The following is a 16,236-nucleotide window of genomic DNA, read 5'->3' on the forward strand; positions in this document are numbered from 1 at the left end:
GATAATGTCGACATCTTTCTAGAAACGCTCTAGGCAGAACTTGCCCAGTTAGGGGAAAGGTGATTTTATTCGTGCTTATGGAGCTAAGCAGGGCTTGTGCTTCTGCACTTCATGTCGGAGACTGAATTCTTCCTCCTCTCTATTTCCACACCAGAAAGTTTGTGCACGAGTGTGTGTGTACTTTACAAATGCGCACAGAGCTACAGGTGTCTCCCAGGCTACTTAGTCTGGGGTTACAGGTGGCCCCTCGAGGCTGTCTTGCCTAAATCTGGAACACAATCGCCTGGAGAAGGACTCTGGTTTAACCTGCTCTGGGATACCCAACCCTACTACATGCGCGCGTGTCTTGATGCCACTACAGAGCTCCAGAAACTTCAGCAAGGACCCGTGGGTGGCCCCTCAGCCAGCCTACACAAAAACCTGTAGCATTTGGGTTCCCCTTTTGTCTCTAAATCTCGGGGATCAGTGTGGACCAGAGGTGTCTGTCATTGCTCCGGGAGAGGGAAAGGCACGGACAGGCTCCCAGCGCCGGCTCCAGCCCATAGAATCCATCCCTTCCTGGACTAACTAGGTAACTAAGCCCAGACCAGCATGGGCGCAGGCAGGGCAAGATCCTCCCTTCTCACCTCGCGTGGTCCCTTCTTACTCACAGGGTCTGGGAGCCTCAGCCCTGTCGCCTTGAGCTGCAGCAAGGTCCCCGAGGCACTTTCGGCCCAGGCTGGGCATCGCGGCTGGGCCACCCCCACCCCGGCACGGTGGCGCTCTGGGTTCCGAGCCCCGGAGGCTGGCTCCGAGGGCTCCCCCCTCCCCCGTCCCCTGTCCTCCCTCCTTCTCCCCCGCTCCGTCCCCGCCCCGTCGCAGCCCGAGGCCACCCTGGGTCCGGGCAAGCGCTAGCTCCCGGGCCGGCTGCCCCCTCCCCTCTCCCCCACCCCGGGCGGGGGCGCGCGAGCAGCGGTGACGTCAAGGGGCGCGCGGTGGCAGCACCTCCCCGCGCGCTAGTTAAAAAGAAGAAGAAAAGAGGGAGCGAAACATGAGAGGCTGTGTGAGAAGCAGCAGCCGCCGGCAGAGGAGACCTCAGCATCCTCGGGAGCCCAGCGCCGGCCCTGCCTCCGCCCGGCCCGCCGCCGCCACCGCCGCCCTTTCGGTTCCTGCTACTGTCTCACCTAAACAACTCCCATTGAGCGGACTAGCGAAGTTCCATGACTGTCTTCTCCTATCCTTCCTCCTCCTCTTCCAACTCCTTCTCCTCCCACTTCCCAGCCGCTGCGGAAAGCCCCTAACCCAACTGACGCTGGCAAGGCTGCGGACAGTGTCATCTGCACTTTATCTCGCTGCTCCGGCTGCCCTAAGGCAAAGTTGCGTCGCTCTGCATCTTTCTCCCCCGCTGCCACCTCCCTCTGCCTCTGAAGCGTCCCGCCGCCCCGCAGCACTCTCCTGGAGCTGCGCCCTAGTGCCCCTGCTGGGCAGTGGCCACCCCCCACCCCCATCCTCCCGCGCCCTGCCACTGCTGCTCCGGGTAGACGATGCTGAAGATGCTCTCGTTTAAGCTGCTACTGCTGGCCGTGGCTCTGGGCTTCTTTGAAGGAGATGCCAAGTTTGGGGAAAGGAGCGAAGGGAGCGGAGCGAGGAGGAGAAGGTGCCTGAATGGGAACCCCCCGAAGCGCCTGAAAAGGAGAGACAGGCGGATGATGTCCCAGCTGGAACTGCTGAGTGGAGGAGAGATCCTGTGTGGTGGCTTCTACCCACGAGTATCCTGCTGCCTTCAGAGTGACAGCCCAGGATTGGGGCGTCTGGAGAACAAGGTAGGCACTCGTAGATGTGGCTGGCTGAGATGCTGGTAGCTGCTAGAGAGACCAAACTCATTTCGATAGTTCCTATAACTTTTCTAAGGTGAATAGGTGTTTGGGGTGTGTGTTCCTCAGCGGTGTGCAGATCTCTCTCTCTCCCCTGGAGTCCGTTGTGGGGATGCTGGTCAACTTTGCCTATCTCTAAAGAGACGTTTCTGTGGTACCCGCGCCCTGGGCTGGGTAAATATTTTTTAAAAATCGGGATTAACAGTATATTTTGGATCAAACCGAGCACTTGGTGAGGTGAAACTGTAAATTAGGGTAGCTGTGGTTTCCGGTTTGTTTTTCTGGGGTAGAAAAGATTTGTTCCGTTTCTCCACGTGCTCTAACTAGTGAGTGGATTGGATTCTAAAGGCTATCGCTATCGAGGCACTGTTGGTTTATGATCCCAAGCCCAGGCTGAGGGGTCTAGCTTGCATGACAATGGTTAAACCAGCGAAAGGAACTCCTGGTACGTTAAGAACTTGGAGATTTGACTGGAGCCTCCTACTCAGTGGTTTCTCTGTCTTGTAACGTTATAAATCCAGGATTTTGCCTGGACAGCGTTGTCTAGGAGGATTTTCTCTAGAAACTCATTTTTATGAGTGATGACATATGCACTTCCCATGCGTTGATTAGTTTAGCCAAGAAGTGTCTGTCCGGTGCAAGTCGTCGTTGGTCTTGATTCTGCATGAGATTTTTTTCCTGGGGATGCAGTGCTGTGTGCCGTCTGTGGGATCCTGTCATTAACAATCACTTCACGGGGAATAGACAATCAGGTGTCTCTGCTCCCCCTGTCTTTGCCCATTTTAGGTTTAATTAAGAATTCCTCTGTTACAGCCCTGCAGTTGTCAAGGTCTGAGAGACTCGGAAGACTTGTGCTCCACTCTTGCTGGCCCAGGCATTAAAAAAAAATGCCCAGGCTGAATCTAATTTTTATGCTCAGTTCACGGTAGATTTCACCCTATTATCATGTAAACAGCTCCTGCGAATCAACATATGTGTCTGGGTGGTACCTCTCACTTTGTTTTGTAACAAAAAGCCATATTGCATCATTTAATTTGCTCAAGTCATGCAAATAGGAAAAAAATCAATAGGACAAAAAGGGGTCGACTTCTCCTCCTCCCCACTAACTGCTGCCCACACACAGCGTCCTGTTGCTTATGGCCAAAGAATAACAACACCACCATTGTATTTGTTAGTTGGTTCACTAATGGGTGAAACTAGAGAACATCATTCTCTTTCAGTCCCCAGCTCTGTCCAAATGTTCATGCCTTTTGAGGGAGCGTTTGTCCAACTCGTTCTATTCCCAGATGAGTGAGAGCTGTCTTGCTGCGGGTTTCAGCTGCAGCTCACTCTTTATTCTTACCATATGCAGCAGTAGTCTGAGATGCGGGGAACAGATATTCCAGCGTTTTATTCACAACAATGTCATTAAGCCCCAGCCTCCTAATTGAATGAAGCTACAGAAACAGCTCAGTCAGAGCATCTTAAAGGCTTCCCCAGGAGTCCCCACCCCCATCCCCAAGGGGAAACTCAGAGAAAGGTGTAGAAATATTTACTCACCATGAAGTGCCCCTGTGTGTAGTGTATGCTGTGAATATAACAAGGATCCAGAGACCCCTGCAGTACTGACCTCTTCCAGAAACATGTGGAATGCAAACTTTGTTCTTACTAACTGTAGTGGGGAAGGGAAGAAGGGCAGACTTAGGGGGCTTATAATCCTCAAGAGAAGACACATTAGAAAAAAAAAAAAAACTTAAAGAAAGTAATTCTTTAGGAAAGGTCTGCCATGTTAGCTGTGCACAATCCTGTCTAAGCTCTTCCAGTCTTCAACAAATTCTGATTCCTTTGGGAAATGCTGTGAATCAAGTTGGGTGCTGCATGCTCTGAGGCTCCTTTGCAAGTGGTTTATAAGCAAACAATGCCAAAGTGTTCAAGGCAAGAGACTTGTTACAGCCACGCTCATGAATTCTTGACCGATGTTCTCAAATTTGAATAGTTTTAAAAACATGTTATTCTATAATAAACATAAAATATTTTGTTTTATGTTTCCCTCATGAGCTTTCCTAGATTATAACATATATTAGGTATTATTTCATAAATGTGTATGAAAGAGAGATGGCGGCTATTTGAAACAGTCATTTGTTGTTGTTGTTTACAAAAAAAAGTCCCAGAAAAGATTTTTGCATTTCTGCAGCTTTTCAAGAAAAGTACTACAGTAGCTTTTCATCAGGGAAGAAATTTCAAAGACAGATAGTAAGAAAAAAGTCAGTGGACTAAGCTTGCTCAGCTAAGCAGTTAAAGCCAGTTGCTAAGTTAATGAACTTTCTTTAGTGAACTAAAATTTAGTTCAATTATGTAGACTCCATACTATGTTCTTATGCTTGAGTTTCTTTTAAGTTTTAATAATGTTATTGTAATATAATGAGATTTTTAACTATGATGAGACATAAGTGTTGCCAAAATTTAGTAGGTTATGTTGTCTTAGAAAAATTGCTGCAGATCCTAAATATAGCATGCTAAAAGGATCTAATTCTTCTTAGCCAAATTGAATCTACAACCCACCCAAATACCCCATTTCTTAAATGTAACTTGTAGTCACAGAGGCACAGTCTCTCCTCTCTCTCTCTCTCTCTCTCTCTCTCTCTCTCTCTCTCTCTCTCTCTCTCTGCCTTGGTGGTTTCACAGCCAAAGCTGTCAAGGAATGGGTGAAAAGTAATTGTTTTCAAGTGTGCCCTTTTACAATCATTTGTTTGCTCTGGCTCTTGCAGGGACAAAGGCTATTGTTGAGCACATCCAACTAAACAAATAACTCATCCTGGGGTCCCTTTAACAGCTGCCTCAGTACAATGATCTATTTACATATTAGGCTACAATTGAAACTGAACTCTTTAATGACATAATCCAGCACTATAGTCCAGAGGCGCGTGTGTTCTGCCCTACAGCTGAACAGTCTTGTAGACATATGATTTTTTTAGAAATAGCTTTGCTGTGGACCAAGTGATGTTAAGGTGACATCTTAATATACTGTCATGTGTTTTCTACTTTTATCCCTTCATGGATCCCATGTGGGTGCCTCTTTACCCTCTTTGTTTAGTTATGTGATAAATAAAGAGAAATCTAGGGCGTCCCCGCCCCCTCTGTTGATAAGCTGTGGCTGTGGCTTTCTTCTGAATCCCAGCACTTACCTTTCTTCGTAGCTTTCACTTTCACGTGAATGAAGATTTAAGGATGAGCTGCCAAATGTTACAGACCAGTGAGCCACAGCTTCAGTACTTCGCAGGCTGGCTAGAATCATGTTTGCAAGTTTTACACAATTTCCAAAGTATATTTAGCTAAACCTCTACAACTTGATGGCCTTTAAAAATTGCAACAGGAAATTAACTTAAACTTCTTCTTAAGATTCATGGCAATGTGAGGCATTAAGAACCTGTGTGCCTGACATGGACATGTTGGAGGGGAGAAAGAAAGAAAAGACCGGGGTATTGCCCCCCCCCCCCAACACACACCAGTACTCATCTGCCTAAACCAATGTTGTTGCTTGGGCTGAGTCAATTTAATTGACTTCAGTAAGACTATCGGTTCATTGAAACCAAAGCCAGAATGATGGCTCTATCTATCTTCAAATAGGTGTTTATATTGTAGACCTCACACAGAGTAAAATGTTACCATCCTGCTGGGTCGGAACAGCGTCAAACCTTAACAAGAATAATATTCTACTTGATTTCAGATAATTTATTGAATCCTATTTGTGAAACTTTTGATGAAGGATCTTGTGGACAGGACATATTCCAAAAATTGTAAAAGACAAAATTCTGTAGGCACTAAAAGCAAGCTCTTCCTGAAGAGCAGCTGGGAGAGAACATGGGATCATTCTGTGTCAGCTATTAAAAAAAAAAAATAGAAGCACAAATAGTCTCTATAAAAGCAAAGGTAATTACAGCCCAGTTTTCGGGCAGCAGAAGAGTTGGCTTCAGGTCCCTGCAGTTGTTTAGTTCTTGGAGGATTGCTGTATGTGAAATAAACAGAACCAAGCTGAACACTATTCATATTGAATAGATCTGGTGAGGTCTCCAGGCTGGACAATAAAAGACATTGAAAACATTCTTGGAATGCAGATCCTAAGTGTCTGCTGTATGTTTTCTTTTACAAAACTTGGACCATTTAAGCAATTGTCATTTAAACAAACTGATAAAAATTAAAATGTAAATGCAACTATGATTAATAACTTTTGAATACTCTAAGTAGTTCTAATATACAAACCCTTCTTTCTGAACTAGAGTAGCCTCTTTAGACGGTTGAACATTCCATGCAATTTGTTTTTAGGTGATCTTGTCCTTTAGATCGACGACTTTTATGACCCTGTGATATTATAATTCAGAAAAACAGAAGCTAGATTATTTCCTCAAATTAGCTCAACTTGTAAAAGAAATACTTGTTTTAAAGAACTAAACAATTTTCTAAAGTTTCAACTTTTAATTTGAATGCATTATTCTAGAGAAATACTTAAGCAGACACCTAGATGGAAACAGTATAAAATTCATACATGTTATGACATTTTGTAATGTATGTGGGAGGGGGAATCAGTGGTTGATTTAGATAGCATAAATTTTATTTCCCAGGTATTAGGCTGTCCCCTATACTTTTTGAAGGGCTCCTCAAGTCAGGCTTCTAAGTGAATACTGATACTAAAATCTATTCTACCTACACATAATTAACTTCAAGGAATCATCAAGTCCTCCAGAATCAATCTTACTGAAATAAAGGACATTCCATTGTAAGAATAATAATAATAAAAGTAGTCTTTTTTATTAAAATTTACTACCCACTATACAAAAGCACTTTCATTAAACTCTGTGTTTATTCATGCATATAAAACACCTAAGGAACTAGCTAGAAAGTTTTTCCTGGCTAAGATATAATGAATATTAAAAATGGGTCTTAAGCCCATTTGGTTCAGTTTTGGGTATTTTTATAGAACACGAAAGGCAGTGTAGAAACTTGCGTGGTACCATTTGCAGATTGAGAACAAGTAGAAATTCACCAAAATGCTATTTAAGTACAGTTTTGAAATCATGTTAGGGGTTTTAAGGAATTACATGATTTTTTTTAACGCATGACACAAATAAGCCATGTTTTTAAATTACACTCTGGACACAGTTGGATAAAAGTGCAGAATTTTTAAGGTAAATATGATTCAATATCTGCTCTCGGGCAGAGTAAGTGAATCAAACATTCGACAGTCTATAAACATCTCAGTTTTAACAGCAGAAGGACAGAGTCACACACTTGGATTTGCAAAGGCAAGAAGTGCTTCTGTGTGCTCCCTTCTGACCTCTGTCTTCCCACCCTGGCCTAAAGATAGCGTGTGTTCTTTTGAAAGACTCTATATTGTGACATCGTCCTTTTTTTTCTGAATTAGACTTTTCTACCCACATGATTGAAAAGGGAGGAAGAAAACCGACAAAGCCCACTTTCCTCATGACTAACAAGATGTCTTTCTGATTTGTGGCTTTCAGATCTTTTCTGCCACCAACAACACAGAATGTGGCAAATTACTGGAGGAGATCAAATGTGCTCCTTGCTCGCCACACTCCCACAGCCTGTTCTACTCGCCTGAGAGAGATGTCCTGGATGGAGATCTAGTACTTCCACTCCTCTGCAAGGACTACTGCAAAGAATTCTTTTATACTTGTCGGGGCCATATTCCAGGTAAAAGAAAAAAAGAGCATAAGACAAAACATTGCCAAGCATCCTTAAGATAACTGTTCTTAAAGGCTTGCGTACAAGACTTGTAAATTGTGTTTCTCCTTCCTATTTTACTTCATAGTTAACTTTTCCAAAGTCTTATCTTTTAATTGCTGTGAAATAGTATGACAATTTCAGCTGACAAATGGTACACTAACTTTATTCTCATGGCTTACCTTTCTTGTTAAGATACTAATACAAGTGGTAAACTTTTTGCACTTTGGGTTATCAGTATAACTTTATACATGCTGGGTTATTATCAGTAAAACCTTTTTTTTCTTCTCCCTCTGAATTATACCCCGGCACCAATAGATGTTTCTTGTTGGAATCTTTTTTTTCACCTACCAGAATCAATATCAAGGCCATTGCTTGTAAAACATGGCAGATATGGGGTAAGAGGGTGCCCACTGACTTTTAAGATACTTCTTTAGATAAAGTGGGACTAAGAATTCCCCAAAGTAACATCTAGCCAAGCATTTTCACATAAAATGACTAATTGGTACCTTAGAAACACCATGAAATGGATAGACCAGTGAAGTCCTGGACAGAGGAGAAAAACTGAGCCCGGAGAAACTCTCCTGCTTTAACTAAAGCTGTATAAAGAGAAGATGGCAGTGGCTGCAGATGGTCTTCCTCAGGAGGTGTCCCAAGGACACCTGGTCACCATCACATTTCAGACCCTAACAAACATAGAGAACTCCACATGAGCATCATCAAAAGTTTATAACCTGGTGGGGGGGGCGGGGGGCGCGGGAGAGATAGCTCCATTGCTAAAGTACGTGCCACACAATCATAAAGACCTGAGTTCAGATTCCCAACACCCATGTGGAAAAAAAATTTTAAAAAGATAGGCATAATCATTCACATGTTTAACCTAGGGCAGGGATCTCAGAGACAGGCTGATCCTGGGAGCTCGACTCAGAATCTATGTCTCTGTGGCTCACTGAGAGGACAATGATGAGGAAGATGCCCAGTGTCAACCTCTGGCCATTATGTTTGTGCATGCACCCCCCCACACACACACACAGACACACACATTTATAAATTGAGCATTTGTCATTTTAATTAGAATAAACGTGAAGGAAGAACATAATTTAACAAGACAGATTATTTTTAGTTAATCCAAGTTCACACAGAAATCACTACGGTGAACCATTTCTAAAACTAAATGGTATTTAAGAAAGGCAAGCCTTAAGTACAGTAGGATGTGGCTCAGATAATTCTTTGAAAGTGCTATATACATCTTAGAATTTTTTTTTTGACCCACAAAAATGCAGAGAAAAAAATTTACTAGAACTTTCTTCTAAATTATAAACACTTCAGGTTTGCTTGCTCCCTTTGCGTGTAGCGTGACACGTACCTAAACCATTTGGATGTGAAAATATTATTGTTTTTATAAACTGTAGCCATGTTTCTGACTTTTCTTAAACTAGATGTTTTTTCCCCTTTATCACATTCCTCAGTGCAAAGTGGAGCAGCTCCCAGTAGCCTCAGTGGCCCACAGAGACCAATAACAGGTTGGAGAGCATGGGGGTTAGCTGCAGACTTCTGCCTTTACAACCCTTAGCAGAAAGTGATCTCAGCACTTGGCTTCTTCCGGTACTTTATCACTTCACAGAAAATGCAATATGTCAGGTTCACAGACTCCTCCACAGTGGGCTTTAGATCTCTGAAGCTATTTTAGCATCCAAAATAACAAAACAAGGCTACAAGATCAACTGAAAAGGCCCAGCAAACAGCTCAGAGCCCAAACGGCAAGCACGTCACTTCCCAGATCAGCATATGTGGTGACAAATGACAAATTTATTTTTCTACAAAGTTTGTGTATATGTAAAACTGCTGAAGTGCATCAAGATGTCAAGTGCTCTTCGTGGCCACCCAGGCTGCCTGGAAAGATAACCACATGAAAGCTCCACTCCTGAGGTGGAAAGGGCAGGCGGGATGCTGCCTACAGAATCAGGGAGACTTTAGCAACAAGCAGAGGGGCAGCCCTCCCTGGGTCACATGCTGATAATCATTTTAAATACTTGTAATAGCACACTCTTTGTGGCATTTATGTTCATTGATTTATTAGCCAGCCCTGGAAGGTGGGCCACCTTTTCCTGAAGTGTGATGGACAATGCGGGAGTCTGCCCATCCGCCTTGCCCCCAGCACAGAAGCGTGTGCAGACTTCTAGGGCACTGGGGCTTTAGAAATGATTGCAAGAACAACTGTGTAATCATTTCACCTTAAGTCTGTTTTATGCTTTACTCTTCTCAGAAATTCAAACCTACGGGAAATAGATACTTTGAGATTCCATTTCATCCAGAAACCTGGTCAAGGTTATCAGCTGCTCCTACCAGTGCCCTCTTCTCTCTACAAACCAAAATCCTGGAAGGAAGCAAGCTTGAGGAATGTGCTTTATAAAAAGAAGGAAAACTCTGAGTGGGACCATAAGAAAGCAATTTCAGAAATCCCTTCCCTTGTCCTATACTGCTCAAAACGGGGGAAAAAAGTACATCATCATCTTGGCTTTAAGAAAGCATGACCACTTCAGAGCATTCTTGGATGCTGAAAGATAACTCATTTCCAGAATTTAAATTCAGAAATGATCAGGTTCTACCTATTAGAAAAGAGATTCAAAAGCAGTAAAATTGAGTATACTTTCACTATTTATCAAAATGTTCTCCACTTGTGGACTTTCTAAGAAAGATAATTTCCTAAAATTTCTCCCATGTTCCAGTTGCTTACCCTTATGGGTCTTTTCCTTTGGTTTGGCTGAGCAGAGGAGATACTTTGTGTTCATTAAAGCTGGTATAATACACTCTGAGAAAGGCACATAAAGACGTCCATTGGCATTGCTTTATACTTTGTACCTATTATCGTAATGATTTTTATCACTTCTAGACAGTCATGTCCCAGCAGTAGGTTCCAGTTGTGGGAAAGGTCTGCACCCAATTAGTTCAATTGGTTTAATCCTGTGGCTAATGAGGCCAAGGTCAAGGGTTTGAGTCCACTGAGTTTCTCCAGCCCCGACTCCATCAGATACCTAACACCTGTGTCTTATTAGTCCCAGGGAGGAAAAGCTAGAGAGATAGGATGGATACATCGAAAGCCTTCTTTCCAGGGACTCAGAAGTTCTTCCTCTTTTCGGTATCATGATGGATGAACATAGGGGGGAAATACAACTTCTCTAGAATACACTGTGAGAAATAAAGCTGAAACACAATACACTTTGGGGGGGGGCGGGAGTATTTATTTTCCAAGTCAATATCCATCAGGCCTGGATTCTCTATCTTGGAACATGGCTACAGACCTGAATACTTGATAAATAATCAAGAGTTTTACAAATACAGCAGGGGCAAAAATACTCTGTATTTGTAGACCTGACCATAGCATGGTGATCCATGCTGGGGTAAACACATACCTCTAGTAAAAGGCTCTCCAGTGTATTCTAAGAAATAAAAGGTGTGTGTTTGATCAAGAGTCAGTACATCTGGATACACAAAGTTTATGAAGATACATTCTATCTTAAAGTCAAGATATTCTATTTGAAAATGAGTTCTCATTTCCTATTTATCCTCAGCTTACAGTGCTCTTAGAAGAGAAACCAGCCACAGTTCCATTCATTAATTAGCTTTAGATATGGTCCTGGTTTGCAGATACTCCAGTCACTTTTAAAGCAAACTTGAGTTTTCTTATACTTGTTTTTGCTCAAATGACTTGTTTTTAGCACTTTCAGTTTTCAGCTGTGTGCTTCGCCATTGAAGAATGAGGAGAGAAAGGTTATCTTTTGTAGTGAAAGTCCCTCTATGTCCCTTCCTGTGTTTGATGCTGGCAGATTTTTAAAGGAAGAAAATCTCCTTATTGCCCCTCCTAAGGAGGATCCCCTGACTGTCATGCCTCCTTTCTCATGCCCTATACCCGTTTGTACAACCCCTGAGGGCACACACAGTACCCTGTACCCCTGTATGCATACCCCCCTGAGGGCACACACAGTACCCTGCATATCTGTGTGCACACCCCCCTGAGGGCACACACAGTACCCTGCATACCTGTGTACACATGCTCCTGTGGGCACATACAGTACCCTGCTTCCCTGTATACACACACTTCTGAGGGCACACATTTTTCCCGGCCTTCTTCCCCAACTTAATACATTTCCCAACATCCTAGACAGAAATTGCTCTTGAAGAGTCTGTCAGCAATTTAAGGGTAAGACATTTCACCCAAAAGTGAGGTCAAAATGTATCCCAAGCTTTATCATGTGGGACTCTTACGCCCTCAGGGTGGTTTGTTTTGAGGTGTGTGCTGACCACTAGAGATGAGCTTTGAGTGTCTTGCAAGCTCCATCGATAAGCCTCGCTTGGCTGAGCTCCAAATCTTGTTCTTAGAAACTCTTGCAAAACCTGAATATTTTGTATAATTTCCAAACTCCGACTAAGTTACCTGATACTTTTATCCCAAGACTAGTAGGCAGAATGAAAAATCCAATTTGTTATATAAAAACCAGAACTTCACTCCGGTGAAGACAGGGGTGAGAGGCATCCTTCCGTCTGGGTAAGCAAATGCTCTCTCCTGAAGTGACTCTGATAAAAACAGATCAAGCAGGGCTTGTTTCTTGTTTGTTTGCAGTGTTAAAATCAAGCCTGGACTTGGAGTTGCTGGATAAATACTCCAGCAGTTATATCCTCTTCCCAGAGCCTGATTTAAAAAAAACATACTTGGAAAGCAGAAGTCTTCAGAATACAGAAGCAGTCTTATTGACACGCACAATAAAACGAGCATCTTACTACCTCAGACTATAGATTTCAAATGTTTCTACAGTTTTCCTCCAGTCTAAAGCTTTTAATTGCAGATTCAAGGAGAGCTGTACTTCCAAAAAGTCTGTGTGGGACTGGGGAATGGCTCAGTCAGTGAAGGATTTGCTGTCCAAGCGTAAGGACCCGAGTTCAATTCCCAGAACCTATGTGAAAACCTGGGCACAGAGGAGCGGGCCTGTGACCCCAGGGGGGGGGGAGACTGAACGAGGAGGCTCCTTGGGGCTCACTGGCCAGCCAGCATCACAGAATCCGTGTGTGTCACATCAGCGAGAGACCTTGCCTCACACACTGAAGAGGAGAACAGCAGGTGTTGGCTTCTGACCTCCACACTTGCATCTGTGTTCACACACACGGCCACACGAACACACACATATTCACTTACACATATACACACACATGCACCAACAATTTTAACATGAAAGAGGAGAAAAATTATCTTTCTTTTATCATTTGTTCAGTAAATCCATCATGGAATTTTGTTTTGATTCAGGGATGTGTCAGTTTTTCTTCTTAAGAAGGTGGAAGATCTTTTAAATATATTGTCCCTTAGAGAAAAAAGCTTCAAAGTATTTGAAATAAGAGGCCTCCTCTTAGCACCAATTCTTTGTTTAAAGATTGTACAATGGGTCGTTAATTTTATGTGGAGATATCTGTTATCTCCATTAATGCATTGCATTAAGACAACTGGCAAACAATAGACTATGGCTTTTCTAGTTGTCATGTGTTCTTTTTAGGAAAGTATTTAGTACTGTAGGAAAGTTAGACTAATTAGTGATGAGGTAAGCTCATAAATACAACCTGTGATTAGTGAGGCGGCTCGAGAAGCTTCAATACAGTGAGATTAACCCTGAGTTTATAACGTGTGTCTCCTATAACCTTTAAGTAGTAAGCACAGGGCTGGATGGCTCCCTGGTGAATAGCCCTTGCTGCTCTCTCAGAGGGTCTGGGTTCAGTTCCCAGCACCCACACTGACATCACAACTGTCTGTACTCCAGTTCCAGGGGATCTGATGAGCTTCTGGCTGCCTCAGACTCCTGCGCACACGGTGCATGTAAACTCGTGAAGGAACACAAATGGATAAGTACAGCTTTTATAAGTACTCAGCATAAGATTACACTTTTTTGGAATTCTTAAATGTATTTACAGAAGAAAAGGGAATCCCACTCCCCCCGCCCCATGCCTTTTCACACTGTTGTAGGATGATTTTCCTCTGTGAATATTCATATACTTTCTAAAATTCCTCTTTGGCCAGATGCCCAAATGAGCTGGTTTTGCTAGCACACTTCACGGTTCTAATGAGTCTTTCTCCATGTCTGTTTAAAGGTCTTCTTCAAACAACTGCTGATGAGTTTTGCTTCTACCATTCGAGAAAAGATGGCGGCCTGTGCTTTCCAGATTTCCCAAGAAAGCAAGTCAGAGGGCCGGCATCTAACTACTTGGACCAGATGGAAGAATACGAGAAGGTGGAGGAGCTAAGCAGGTCCATACGGTTCGACGCTCTTCTCCCCCAACCCCCCGCCTCTCTGTCTCTCTCAATTCTCTTTATTCTTTAAAAAAAAAAAAAGTAACAAATCTGTGATTTGGACAGGACACACCTCTCCATGGTTATGCTTGGGAGCCATAGACTCCACACGCATTAACTTCTTTTTCCTCTCAGGGGTTTGTCCCTCTAAAATCAGCTTAAGTGCACTGAATACTCAGACTCCTAATCCTATGTTATGAGCTTGGCTTCTCCATGACTCATGGGAATTTTATGGGCACAGTGTTCAACTTGAATTTTATGATTGTTGTTAGCTTTATGGCACCATGGAAATATTCAGCACATTTATTATTAGCAAATCAGTTTTGCTTTATATAAATGGATCTTAGAACTTTCTCCTTAAATGCCTTCTCATAAAGGCTCATTATTGTGAGTAAAAGCGAATTTTAATTATAGTCACTGAAAGATGAGATAATGAGTGAGTAACATTCCAGAACAAAATGTTTGCGGCCTCACTTTTACTTTCTGAGAAAAGGATATCTTGTTATTTTTCATTGAAAAGATGATACGGATTAACAAAAAGAATCCCATTAGAGACCACCCGTGTGAGCAGCCCTTCCTGGTTTTCAAGACCATTGGTTCTTGGAGGAAATGAGTACTTTTGGGGAACTGTGCTGTGTGCATCGTTTGTACCTCCATCAGGAGAACTGACTGGCGTTCTCTGGTTTGTTTAGAAAACACAAACACAACTGCTTCTGTGTCCAGGAGGTTGTGAGTGGGCTGCGGCAGCCTGTGGGTGCTGTGCACAGTGGGGACGGATCCCAGCGCCTCTTCATTCTAGAGAAGGAAGGGTATGTGAAGATTCTAACCCCAGAAGGAGACGTTTTCAAGGAGCCTTACTTGGACATTCACAAACTTGTTCAAAGTGGAATAAAGGTTGGCGTTTTCTATTTCTTTATTTTGTTCTGGCTGCGTAGGATTGATCTTAAATGTCTTCTTCTTCACTGGAGGTTTATTTTTGTAATAAAATAAAGAATATCTACAAGGGGAAATAACGAGACACCCTAAGAGATCAACAGTCACAACTCAGAAGGATAGTGACATTTTGTTTGATTTACTGGCTATGGAGAAATAAAACCAGGGTGATATTTTGACATGCTTACCCTATGTAGTGTTCATATTTAAAATAACTTTTGCCTTTGGCTCTTCGTTAATGGGCATAAAATTTTATATTACACGTTCACATTTCCGAGGAGAACAAAGATGTTATTTTGGAAATCGTAATTAATTCTTTTATCATGCCTTCTTGTTTGGGCCATGAAAAAAATGTTTTTTGTACTATGACTTCTTTGTACAGGTAAGTCAGACATTTTTATCAATAATTAGTCATCTGTAGAATGCGTAAGCATACCCATCATTTCTTTCCCACTTCTTCCTAATTTGACTTCTCTAGTCAAATAACTTAGGTACGTAAATTAAGTGTCCTGAAGTTCACATGAATAGCAGGTGATGTTGGCGGTAGGAGGCTGCATGGCCGCTGCAGCGTTCTGGAACCAAGACACACACACCAGCCACTGGCTGTCAGAGTGAAACAGAAAGTCACGGGCATCAGGAAGAACTGCTTATCCTTCTCACTTTGTGAGTGGAAACAGAACTAAGGGGGCTCTACATCCTGAGACTCATAGATAGGGAGTCCTTGATTTGTGTCCTGTTCTCAGTGGGGAGACAACCAAAATCAGAAGGGACCAATGAAAGAAAGGTAGACTCCCAATAGCTGTTCAGTAAATACTGGGTTAAAAAAAAAGTTAGAATGAGTCAGTGAGAACACAGGTCAGTGAGATCACAGGGAACACTGGGGTCAGTGAGATCACAGGGAACACTGGGGTCAGTGAGATCACAGGGAACACTGGGGTCAGTGAGATCACAGGGAGGAACACTGGGGTCAGTGAGATCACAGGTCAGTGAGATCACAGGTCAGTGAGATCACAGGTCAGTGAGATCACAGGTCAGTAAGATCACAGGTCAGTGAGATCACAGGGAACACTGGGGCCAGTGAGATCACAGGGAGGAACACTGGGGTCAGTGAGATCAAAGGGAACACTGGGGTCAGTGAGATCACAGGGAGGAACACTGGGGTCAGTGAGATCACAGGGAGGAACACTGGGGTCAGTGAGATCGCAGGTAGTGTTGAGATTAATGAGAACATGGGAAATGCTGAGATTAGTGAGATCACAGGTAATGCTGTACACGTTGGAACCATGTGGACTTGTGATGTACTGATGCATCTAAGACATACCTCATGGAAGAAGTAAACCTGGAGCTGGAATGTAGGTCAGTGGGAATCCACTTGCTTAGCATGTGTGAAGTCCTGGGTTC

General features: G+C 43.2%; 1 protein-coding gene across 2 annotated transcripts in view; it reads left to right on the forward strand.

Moving 5' to 3' along the window:
• Positions 1–1,005: 1,005 nt before the first annotated feature.
• The window catches only part of Hhip (hedgehog interacting protein), a 92,518-nt gene continuing 77,287 nt past the window's right edge, over positions 1,006–16,236 (forward strand). The window contains exons 1-4 of one of the 2 annotated variants that reach the window (XM_076571940.1): positions 1,006–1,802; positions 7,349–7,541; positions 13,704–13,869; positions 14,595–14,796. In XM_076571940.1, coding sequence (XP_076428055.1) covers positions 1,524–1,802; positions 7,349–7,541; positions 13,704–13,869; positions 14,595–14,796 — 840 coding nt within the window. In that variant the 5' untranslated portion in view covers positions 1,006–1,523. The remainder of the gene's footprint in view (positions 1,803–7,348; positions 7,542–13,703; positions 13,870–14,594; positions 14,797–16,236) is intronic. The other variant, XM_006971733.4, reaches the window with a different exon arrangement.

This window comes from Peromyscus maniculatus, chromosome 5 (genome assembly GCF_049852395.1).
Source record: "Peromyscus maniculatus bairdii isolate BWxNUB_F1_BW_parent chromosome 5, HU_Pman_BW_mat_3.1, whole genome shotgun sequence".
NCBI lineage: Eukaryota > Metazoa > Chordata > Mammalia > Rodentia > Cricetidae > Peromyscus > Peromyscus maniculatus.